This window comes from Mastomys coucha, unplaced genomic scaffold (assembly GCF_008632895.1).
Source record: "Mastomys coucha isolate ucsf_1 unplaced genomic scaffold, UCSF_Mcou_1 pScaffold14, whole genome shotgun sequence".
Lineage (NCBI taxonomy): Eukaryota > Metazoa > Chordata > Mammalia > Rodentia > Muridae > Mastomys > Mastomys coucha.
This window is the reverse complement of record NW_022196896.1, coordinates 31,560,404-31,572,816: the sequence shown is the minus strand read 5'-3', so window position 1 is coordinate 31,572,816 and position 12,413 is coordinate 31,560,404. Positions and strand designations below refer to the sequence as shown.

The window sequence follows — 12,413 nt, the reverse complement described above, 5'->3', positions numbered from 1 at the left end:
GTCATGCACTGGTTGGCAATGGCTGGCCTGTTCTTATCTCGTAGAGACTTTCTGACTCTAAACTCCAAAATCTCTCCACCCAGCTCGATAAGTTCCCACTAGCAGTTCACTACCACACCAGCCTCATGCTTCAAAACTCTCACAGCCTTTTGTGGGGCACATCAGGAAAACCCATTCTTTACCACTGTACCTTCCTCTCTGGAACCCCGGTGAACTTCCATGAAGGAAAACACCACACAAACTTAGGTCAGAAACAATGGTAACTAAATTGCTGGGCAAACAATGAGAATCCTAATCTTGTAAGCCATTAAATCTAAATCCTCCAGTGGCAAATCCTGGCAGGTCCACCATTGAAACTGGGAGACACTTGTAGCTACATCTCATCCTTTAGCTCTTCCTGCATCCACTCTTCCCCCATCCAACCTGGAAGTCCCACCTACTCGCCTAGTGATTGCCTCCTTTACTCATTGGGGATGGATCACAAGAAGTCACCAGAGTACTTGACTCATTCAGTGTTCCAGACAACCCCTCCTAAAAAAGCAGAATTAACATCAAAATACAATCAACACCAGGGCCACCCACAACACTTTCCTCTTTCTGTCCACTTAAAAGGCTCTGTGATATCATCTTCCTGTCCCTTTAAGAACATTGGCATTTGGGGAAACAGTACCCATATCCCTATTTTTCGGTGGCTGGTCTGATTCACTATCATTAGCTGGCATGAATGCTGTGGACTTAATGTGTTTAAACAAAAGCCAATTATTTAGTTTATCACAATTCTTGGTTCTCCAGGGTTATAATCTAGTCTTCCTTCACAACCTCCTTGCTATCTGGCACATGCCTCACTAGATACTGTGCACTGAGTACATGATGCAGTGATGCATTGTGATTGGAGAAGAAAGCGAAAGAATCCACATGTATTACCACATGCAGCAACACTTTATATAGAGTTTTATTTGTTTCCCCTTAAAACAGATTTTTCAGATTTTAGCTGCTGTTCACAAGTTAAAGAGTGCCTACTGTTGGCTCTCCACATTGAGGCAGCAGGGGGAAGCAATTGTGGATTCCATTTGCAAACTTTTCATACCTTTTAAACAGTAAATACTTTGTAAACTTTGTAGACCCTCAAGGCAGGGAGTATCTAGGCCCTGCCTGAGAAGCTCCTACAGCCAGACACCTCCACCAGACCTCCCTAACTGTCATAATGGCATTTCAAACCTCTGTAATTGTCACAAAGGTCACCTCCAGCCCCTCAGTAGGACCCTTCCCAGATGATGCTAATCTTAAATGAAAGGTCTAAACAAGACCCCAATAATCCTTGAGCTTGCCACAGAAATTTACAAATCCCTGAGCATGAAATCCCATCTTTCCCCGAACAATAAAACACACCAATCTCTGAATACTGCCAAGCTTAAGACTTGAAATTCCACTAATCCTCACCTTGGAACTCTCCACCTTGGAATTCTCTGCCCACTATGAAATCCTGTATAAAGACTGTGCTCAGTTCCCTACTGTCCTTTCCCAGATAGAGTAGAGGCAACCATCCCTGGACCTTCCTGATAAAGCTCTTTTGTGAGATTTGCACCTGGTGTGACCCTCTCATTGGAAGAAGCCAAGAAGCAGTGAAGAGAGAGAAGAAGGGAAGAAGTGGAGCAGAGCTGAGGCTCCTGAGTTGCCTCAGCTCATCTGGGAATACTGTCCTCTGGGAGCTGCAATGCCCCTACTAAGGCATCCTCTCCAAGTTGTGTGATTTCTGTACTTCTGAGTCCCAGGATATCTTTTTATCTGAGCAGACGGGCCAACACCTACATTCTCAAGAAAACATATAGCTGCCATATATTATCAAGAAAATGTGACCATTTATTCTGTTCTGGATATGGAGAACATAAAAGTAGATGATCAGAGAAGGTAAGTGAGTACGGATGTCTTTAAACAGAGTTGCTGGATGGTGTGTTTTCTGCTACCAAAGCCTTTCTCTTGCAAGTGTCTTTACCTCTTCTTGAATAAGAAGAGTTGGGATAGACCCACACTAAGAAAAAGAGGTCTTAGGCCCTTGGAAATAAAGAATATCTGGGAATGATTGTGCAAGCTCACAATCCCAGCACTGTGGAGCCTGAGGCAGGAAAGTACAGTGAGTCTGAGGCTAGCCTGGGCTGCATAATAAGTTTAAAGCCAGCCAGGAATACAAAACAAAATCCTTTTAGAAGAAGAGGAAGAGGCAGAGGAGAAAAATGAAGAAGAGAGGGAGGAGGGAAAATAAGGAAGGAAGGAAGGAAGGAAGGCAGGCAGGCAGGCAGGCAGGCAGGTAAGGTCAGTTAGCTCTTGACAAAGCCAAGCCAAGAGAAAAGCCCCCTTAGAGCAGCATCAGCTCTTAGAGTCTAGAGTGGAGGGTGAATCAGTTTGTGAAATCTCTGTACTGTCTTCCTAAGTTTACAATAATCTTAAATATCACAAAATAAAGCCATATTGTCATAGTTGTCACACAAACCTAGCATCCCCTCCAGAGGGAACCTCAATTGAGGTATTGCCTCCATCAGATTGACCTGTGGGCATGTCTAAGAGGCATTTTTCTTAAATTGCTAGTTGGTTAAGGAGAGTCCATCCCACCATGCCAGCTAGGTGGGGCTTGGCAGGATTAATAAACTGAGCAAGCCAGCAGGGAACAACCCAACAAGGAATGCTACTATGTGCTCTTGCTTCAATTCCTGACTCTAATATTTTGTCTTTGAGTTCCTCCACTGGCTTCCCTTGATGATGAATGGTAACCTACCTCAACTTTTGTGTCTTGGATCTTGGAACCCTGATTAAGGGAAGCAAAGAAAGGACAGCATAGAATCACACCTACAGGAAAGCTTGGGTCAGGTAGTATAGTACACAATATTCTAAAAATATCTATTTCTTTCTAAGAGACTGGGATTTCTGCTAGGCTTAATATCCAGAGTTAATAATACACCTCGATGTCATTGAAGATGTGAGACTGACATCCTATTGTGTACTTAGTCTGTTTGTTTAGCCTGCCTTTAAGAGAGCAATCTAACCATCAACCTTGCTTGGCTTGGATTTCACATGTAATCAACTTTCACAACCTATGTCAGTGCCTAGCTGAAATCTTAAATTATGTATGTGTGGTGGCTTGAATGAGAACGGCTTTCATAGGTCATATGTTTGAATATTTGGTCGTCAATTGGTGGAGCTGTTTGTTTATGATTAAAAGATGTGGCCTTGTTGGAGGGGGTGTGTCACTGGAGGTGGTCTTTGAGGGCCTAGCCTCTTTCTCCTGCCTGTGGGCCAGGATATAATCTCTTAGCTATTGTTCCAGCACCATGCCTACCTATCTGCCACCATGCCTCTCCGCATGTTGATGATAAAAACTAACCCTCTGAAACTGTAAACAAGCCTCAAATTAAATACCTTTCTTTATAAGCTGCCTTGGTCATGGTGTTTCATCAGAGGAATAGAATAGTAACTAAGGCAGTAAGTACTCTTGTGTATCATTTGCTGAAAGCAGCAGATAGAGAAGCTTCAACCACAAAGGTTGAAAACAGCCATTTATGGTCATTGGCTAATTTACTGGGTCAGTTGGGATCAGTTGAAACCAGTGACATAATCCCTTGTAAAGCTCTGTTAAAGATTTCTAATAGCCATTCCTACCCCCATGTGATGCTTTCTATGCTGTTCAACAAAGACAGAGCAAAGCCCTTTGTTAAGGATAGATGTAGACAGCCACTCTATTTGCAGATAGACAGAGAACACTCTCACACACAACTCATGAAACAGACTCACAGGAACAAACAGATTCATAAGACAGTCTTCAGATGGGCACAGATTCAGACTCATGCAACAGAAAATGTTGAGAATACAAGGAGCACTGAAGTAGAAAATTCAAACCTGGATTTACCCTTGGTTACATGACTCTAAGGGGAAGTGATTTTAGTTCTTTCCTTATTATGGCACAGATGCACTGTTGGTAGTTTGGATTTAATTACTAATATGTTATAATCTGCATAAGATGTTACTTCTGATGGAAGGCACCTACTACCACTGGCAACCTAGAACCTCAAGAAGTTTACTATGTATCTCACATAGGGAGGGGCTACCTAGTTTTAGTAGGAAGCCTTTATAGGCAAATAATCTCAGGCTGCAAAAGTCCAGGGGAGGAGAAGGAAACCATAGTTGCTAATTTTTTATACACATTGATTGATCATCCATAAACACTTGTACTTGGACCAGAGAAAAATATGTGAAGCATTGCCTTTCAAAGTCTGATTTACATAGAACCAGCTTGGCCAGTTTCCTATGGCTCCAAGGCCTTAGAATCCTCAGTGTGATGATCCCTATGTTTACAATATACCTCTACTCAGGACTTCTAACATTCAGGGCTTCCTGAATTCCCTACAATCACCCATACAATGAAACAAACCCCTTTCTCACCAAGGTACTTTTTAGTCACATTTTGTGTTTATTTCAACAACACATTTCAATCTGGAATAGAAATTGTTACTGGAAGTGGGACGTTGCTGTAACAGACCAGACTGTTTGAGTAAGCTAGAAAAACTGTTGAGTGCTTAGAATTTAGTGCGTTGTTCTGTGGGAGCTTGGAAGACAATGCTGAGAGAAGTGCAGACAATGGAGGCCTAGCTTGTGAGCTTTCGGTGAGAAGCAGGCTCTGCCAGGGCTGTTTGTATAATAGTTTCAAATTTATGAACGTGAAATTGTTTGTGCTGTACTAGAGTAATGGACGCTGGTTTTCTGGGGCTGGAAAGTCAGCTGTGATTCAAGAGACTGGAATCATTGAGGTAAAATCTTAGGGAAGCCCATCCTCAGGGTCAGCCCTTACAAACTGTGGTCTATCCAGCTGGCTCAGGCTGGCAGCTGGATTTGTACTGGTTTTGATGGCATTAAAGCTTGTAGGACTGAAGTAGTCATGAAGTCCTTGAAAAGAGACCAGGAAGAGCCATGGATGAAGGTGCAGCCTCAGTTGCTGTGGAGACTCCAGGATAATGGAAAAACCAGCAAGGACAGTAGCAGGTGTGGACTGGAGTCATCCAGAGCCTACCAGACAAGCCGTGTTCACCATGGATCGCAGAGCAAGAAAAGTAGAACCATGCAAGCTGCTTGGAACCCAGAAGATTATAAATGAGTTCCAGACATTGAATGCTGAGCTACAGGGATTGATTTAATTTGGGCTTTGCTTTAATACGATTAGAGTTATGCCCCAATTCTTCCCTCTTAAAAGAAGAAAACATGTAACAGTTTGGAGTTTAGAGGATTTTCAGAGTTAAGAGACTTCAGATTTTTAAAGAGAATTTGGACTTTTAAATTGTTGAAAAAAATTTAGAGTATTAACTTTTAAATTGTACTGCACTGAATTAAAATATGATGTTAACATGAGCTCTTGAGAAACAATAAAGGAAAGGCTGTGTTTTAATGTGAAGTGTTTATATGTCAAAGTTAACAAGGGATGGAACATCATGTCTATGTTAGTATACATATGTGTATAGCATGTATATGTATGTACTATATGTTGATAACATAAAATCTTTAGAGGGTGGAAAGCAAATCAAAATGGTAAGGAAGAGAGACAATTATAGAGAGGCAAAAGTTATGGTCAAATGGTTGTGAGTTTAACTACAGGTAGAAGCTCAGTAGTTTTTAAAACCACACTTCTCAGTAGGAGAAGCAAAAGCAGCCAAGGAGACAAGACAGAGCCTGGTAAGCACTAGGGAAAGGTTTTTTTCAAATATTAAAAGCAGTGCAGAAACACCTCTTGGTCTTTTGGCTAAGATCAAACATACAAGTGTAAAAACAAAGTAGAAATGCCATGATTGCTTTAGTAGTTCACTGTTAATCTTAATGACAAATGACAATAAAAATAACAAAAAGTAAATATATGAGCATGCTTATAGGAAGATTTCCAGGACTAATAATAAATACCAAAAGGGGTTGGAGAGGGGAAGAGAGGAGGCAAGTGGCTGAAGTGAAACGCCCACCCTGGCAAATACGCACATTCTGCCCAAGCTACAGTATATCTACCCCACGTCGCACACGAAGGTGACTGCCATGAGTTTCCCTTTGATTTTATTTAATGTGAGAGCATTTGTTTGATGCCCTACTTGTTCTGGTAAGTGGCTTCTTTCTTGTAATGTAAGTACTTTGTGGGCTTTAAGAAGGCAGAGGATAGGGCTGGAGAGATGGCTCAGCCGTTAAAGGCTAGGCTCACAACCAAATATAAGAAGGCAGAGGATCCTTAGAAATAAATCAACATTGAATCTAGCTAGAACTCTGATGCTAGGTGTGATACAAACATGTCTGATCACACAAAATTCCAAGCTTTAGGAACCAGAGTTTATGGGCAAGCCTCTGAGTTCTGAGTGATAGAAAGTACTCCCATATGTACTCTGTTTCTGCAGAAGCTGGCATAGAATGTTCTGTGGCCCAGCACTATGGACTCTCAGTTCCCAACACCCTGTGGCCTTCTGCAGTCCCTTGAGCTAAAAACAAGCTCTTTTACTTTTTCCACTGCCAGCATTTTACTTACAATGGAAGTGAGGCAAGTACAGCCAGGGAGAGCAGCCTGGAACAAGAGTGAGGGGAGAAGCTTCCAAAACCCCAGAGTCTCACTCTGAGACCAAATTCACATCTTGAGACCAGCAATAGAAAGGATCATGGCTCTCTATTCTCCACCTCTAGGCCCTGCAGTCTGTAGCCCCACAACCTCCACAACTCCCACGTCCATCCTTTTTGAGGTAGTTACATAGTCATAGTGTCTTGGCCAAATAACAGATTTAAGCACCTGGGATCCCTCCTCATGCCAATCAAGCATCCCCAGCACCCTAACCTCAGCCAATAATGTACACTTTCCCTGAAAACTCCTACCCACTCCCCGAGGTCTATATGCCCTAGTGCAAGCTCAATAAAAGAGAGCTGCTGTTTCACAGAATACAGTGCAGAAGAGCTGTCTTCTCCCCATAAAGAAGAGCTGTAACACTGAACCCTATCTCAGAGAGGGCCTTCTCTCACAGGCTATCACTCTGCTGGACCATGAGCCAGCAATCCAGAAACACAAGCTTAGTTCCTTTCATTCCGTCCAGACTCATAAAGGTGCTTGAATACCCCAATGGCAGAAGCAGAGTTGGGCCCACAAATGGTGTTTTGTTCTTAACGCTTAATTGCATTTGTCATTGGCCAGTAATTCTGAGATTCAACATCCTGAACTCTCACTACTCAATAGTTCATTAAGAAATACGAAGGTGCCATCCTTTTAGATTTTTTATTTAGTGTGTGTGTGTTTGTGTGTGTGTGTGTGTGTGTGTGTATACATATCACAGCACATATGAGAAGGAAAATTGGGAGAGATAGCTCTCTGCTTCCACCATGTTGGTCCCCAGGATTGAACCGAGGTTTTTCCAGGCTTGGGGGCAAATATCTAATTTGCTGAGCCATATCACTGGGCCAATAGAAATGACTATTTTGCATATTATCTACTCAGAACAAGTAATATTTCATTAAAATCTTTTCCTCTCATTAAAATGACAACTCCAAACCAGATAATATAAAAATAAGAGTGGAAAAGAATATGCCAAGTAGCAAAAATAAACAAAAACAAAACCAAAAAACCAAAAAAAACAAAACAAAACAAAACAAAAAAAAAACCAAACACTTTTCTGGTCTTACTTCTTTTCAGAAAGAGACTACACTGAGGAAGAAAAGAACATGTAATCCAGGGCTTCTTAGAATGACAAAGAAATTTCTTATTTTCTTAGAATCATGCTTTATTTGGAACCATAAAATAAAATTGGGTTGCTTTCAGGTTAATGAGATAGTTGATATAAATCGCTTAGCACACTGTTTAGCTGTTAAAAGTATATAGCCGTGCAAAATTGGTTTTGAGTAGTGTGACCCTTATCCTAACGTCAGTAAAAATAGCCTATCTGGCAGATCTTCAGGGTAAGAACTCGGAGATTTTTTTGCCAACTGGACTGTACAGGTCATAATCTGGGTTATATCACTAGCTATAGAACCTTCAACAACAAATTGAATGTCTCTTTTCACTGGGCAAATATACAAATATGTTTGGAAATCCACATGCAGCATTAAACTATCCTCAAGCATGGTTTAGAGTCATAGGTGATAATCTAGCTGATGAAAAGGACAGTAGAAGCAGAACCTCAACTTAGTACACCACACTGTCTGTCTCCATCGATGACCTTCACTCACTGTCTGTCTCCATCAATGACCTTCACTTCTCCTTTAGGGCAGCTGCTTCTTTACCTCTAGGATCAACCATTCACCCTTTGACTCTGCACCAAACTGCCTCTGTCCTGCACTCTTCTTTTGTTTTCCTTACTGAGAGACCCCTGTTTCTGTGAGCAAGGTAGGTATGTGTGTGTCTAGCATGCAAATGGTACATGGGTTAATGAGATAATTGTAATAAACATGTGCCTTCAGCTTCTTTGAAGGTTGAATATGGCCATGGAACCCAGTTACAGTCAGAGATCCTGACGAAAAGATCACTGCAGAGCAAACTGGAGCATGGCAGCTGACATATTGAGGAAAACTGAGAGAAAAGAGATAGGAGGGAGGAAGGGATGGATGGATGGAGAGAGGGAAGGAGGAAGGGAGGGAAAGGAGGGAGGGAAAGCAAGGGGAAAGAGAGAGGGGGACCTCTAATCATTTAATACTTTGGAAACCAGGAATACTGAATATTCTTTATAATTTCTTTGAAACATTTTTTCTTTATGTCCCATGGTAATGACATAGTTAAATTATTGTATCTTAAAACCATGATATAATGCATCAGCCCACAATGTGGCAGACAGGTATGTTTGTTTACACACACACAAATACACACACACACACACACACACACACACACATATATCTATATATGTGTGTGTGTGTGTGTATATATATATTCTTGTTCCTGTACCATACCTATATATATTCTTGTTTACATACACACATACATTATGCTTCATATTCATACACATATGTAAATATATATTCTTGTTCATATATATTTATATTATTGTTCATACACACATATGCATATTCTTGTTCATATGTATATATACACAATTTTGTTCATGAATACACATGCATATATATTCTTGTTCATATATAAATAATTACTATACTCAGATTAGAAGTTAGAAATGTTCTTATGGTGGAAGAATTCTATCTCTTTCTTACATTGGAATAAATAACTCCTCAGGTACAGTTCAAAACATTGTCAAAGAAGAGAAAACATTTAGCAGGTAATTTATTTTCTTGTTATATTGTTAATAATTAACTAATCAACTTGCTGTTAATTAAATGGTATTTTACATTATCATCTTTGCCTGAAAATATTCTAAGAAAATTTTCTGAAAGTTCATTATTCACTCTGTGAGTGAGCCTCAGGAGCCATGTGTAGAGCTGTAAGTGCTCACGAATAAAAAGCATAGTATTTTGACACAGTGATTCAGTAGAAGGCAATGGCACTTGTTCATTTCTCATGTCATGCAGAGCTCTTGAAAGATTATGCTAGTATAGCTATGGTGACAATTCAGATAGGTTTTAAATTAATATAACAGAGAAAACAAGAATGTTGAATGGAATAAACAATCAAAAATGATGCTTGTAGAAACAGCAAAAACCCAACTCTATGCTTAAACTGAATCTGAGTGGAAAACATTAGCAAGTGCATTATAATTAGTCTTGATGACTAAAACTTCTTGACAAAGAATAAAGACTAAGAAAACCAAGAGAACTGCACCATTTGTGACAAAAAATTTAGAAGAATAACTGAGCTTGGAAGGCTCATGTCAAAGACCATGGTTTTTGAAACTGAGTCTGGTGTCACCACAGAACACAGAATTAGTCAGGTACTAACTAAATATGACTCTACTGTGGAATAACCTTTCTTTCAATTTTTCTAACTTACAAAAGAGACATTTAATGTTCACCACATACTCAAACCTTCCTTTATCGGTCTTCCTTGCAGCTAGGTTGGTGCCATATGACTAATGCTGCCCAAAGAAATGTGGGAAGAGTGGGCTATGTCACTGCCAAACCACTAGGCTCCCACTTTCTTGTTCATGCAGGGCTAGTAAATGACGAACTCTATGCACACTAAGCCATGATGTTTCTCCTAGTTAGTCATTGCATACAGTTTAGATCATTTCCCAAGGTCCATCACTAATCTGTGTACATGCTGGGGGCCAGCCCTGGCTGTTCTTCTTTCTCATTCTCTCTTGAAAGTAGCTGACAGGGGAAGAACATCAGAAGGGGCAAGACTTGGTCTTACGAGATATTTATGGTTGCTGTTTAATAATAAGGTTTTTACCTGTCTTTCAGTCTAAGTCACTTTGCTGTAGTAGCTGATCTGCCTGTCTGAGTTATTCTGAGGTGAGAAAACTTCAGTCTTTGGCATTTAGTACCTCATAGTAAAACTGCTAGGGATTAAATAGAGTAGCCTTTGTTCTATCTCCTCAGGAACTGCACATTTCTGACTTCCATCCTGAAGAAAAAGGGACACTAGATGCACATACTTGCACCCAATCAATGGACAGAAGCTGCTGACCTCTGTGGTTGAATTAGGGAAAGTCTGGAAGAAGCTGAGGAGGAGGGCAACCCTGTAGGAGGACCAGCAGTCTCAGTTAACCTGGACCCCTGAGATCTCTCAGACACTGGACCACCAATCAGGCAGTATACACCAGCTGATATGAGGCCCCCAACACATATACAGCAGTGAACTGCTAGGTCTGGGTTCAATCAGAGAAGACGCATGTAACCCTCAAGACACTGGAGGCCCCAGGGAGTTTAGAGTTCTGGTTGGGTGGGGAAGTTGGGGGTGGGAACATCCTCATGGAGACAAGGGATGGGGAGAAAGTATGGGATGTGGAACAGAGGGTGAATGGGGAGAAAATAAATAAATAAATAAATAAATAAATACAAGATTTTTAAAAAGAAAAGTGATTTTAGCCTTTATTTCTAAGTTCTCTCTAAAAAAATTGTTCTTTTGCTAAGAAGTTCTTCAAAAAAGTTTTTAGAAAAAAAGTTTATAGAAGTTCTCTAAGAAGGCTCTTCTCTAAAATAGTCTGCTCTCTTCTCCTAATCTTGCCCTCTCCTTCTGCTCTGATGTAACAATAATAATGCCCTTGCTCTCAATGCCTTTGCCCCCAATGCCATGAAAAGTAATCTTTCCTAGTGTTTTGTACCTTTCCTAAGAGAATAGATCACACATTTATTCAACTTTGTTTTTTACAAAAGTTAACTAGAAATTCAAAAATAAATTCAAATTACAAATTAAATAAGTTTACAACTTGTTTACATGTACATCCACTAAGAGTAATTATCTGACTAAATATTCACTATCTGTCACAAGCTCAACAGGTTCATGGAGAGTTAAAAGACCATAACTAAGTTATCATTGAAGTTTTGTATAGAAAAACCCAGTCAATATTTTATCTTCTATCCTTGCCCTGTAATAAATCATTAGCTCCATTTTATGACCTTTGATTAATTATTTTATAATCTTTTGGAATGTGTTCTAAGTTGTAAGTGCCCTTTTTATACCTCAGAAGCAATTAACTCATGACACTTAAAGATTGGCAGAGTTCTCATTGCAGATTTGGTATCAGGAAGGGCTTAATAGCAGTTCTATTATAAAAGATTTTAATAATTACTAATATAATTTTAGTAATTCTTCTAGTATCATTATTAAGAATTAAGAAATCCTCTATTTGTCTCATAATGTCACTACAAGATAGTACATCTCTATTATTCTACAGAAATCTGCTCAAAAGTGTGGGCCGATAGCTTGCAATTGCTATATATAGTTAATAATAACAGATAAAGCATATTAATAGCAGGAATCTTTCCTAAAATGTAATCTTCTTGGCCATGGCTAAAGAAGCAAATTCATCATAATTTTACAGTCCACGGCAGAACCATCTCAGGAAAATGACCTCCTAGTTTTTTAGCTTCTCCACGATGGCTCCTGGTATGTACAGATGAGTCAGGTCCTGATTGTAGGGAATTATCTCCCCAGTACCAAAGATTTCAGGGACACGGCCTTTAGTGACCTTGGGCATAATTTTCACAAAGAAATGTCTACTGCTCAGAATATGCTCAAGAGTCAAAGGACTATTGCACTGATTTTCTAGAAAGCTTATTGAAAACACCCAGGTCTCAGTTGAAAGCTGTTGTCATGTTCATGACAAGAAATTTCGGGAATGCTTGCTTTCTGCCCTTGCTGTATGGAAAAAGAATGTGTCCAGGTTGCAGGTTTGTCCTTGTTTTTACCTCTACAACCATGAAAACAAAAATAAAGCTGGAAGGGAATGACAGCCACAGGGATCTCTTCTTCTTCATGTCTGTCCTAGGAACATTCCTGAAGAGAGAAGAAATTAAGCTGTAGATGACAGAAA

General features: G+C 40.0%; 1 protein-coding gene across 4 annotated transcripts in view; it reads left to right on the top strand.

The window, feature by feature from the left end:
* Positions 1–12,413, top strand: part of LOC116088113 (polyglutamine-repeat protein pqn-41-like) — a 19,320-nt gene extending 6,907 nt beyond the window's left edge. The window contains exons 2-5 of one of the 4 annotated variants that reach the window (XR_004117776.1): positions 8,255–8,374; positions 9,215–9,257; positions 10,339–10,389; positions 10,477–10,591. Coding sequence is in view for 3 of the 4 variants with exons in the window: in XM_031366699.1 (XP_031222559.1) it covers positions 8,255–8,350 (96 nt within the window). In the remaining variant the exon portion in view is untranslated. Of the gene's footprint in view, positions 1–8,254; positions 8,909–9,214; positions 9,258–10,338; positions 10,390–10,476; positions 10,592–12,368 lie in introns of those variants that run through there. The other 3 variants (XM_031366701.1, XM_031366700.1, XM_031366699.1) reach the window with 3 other exon arrangements.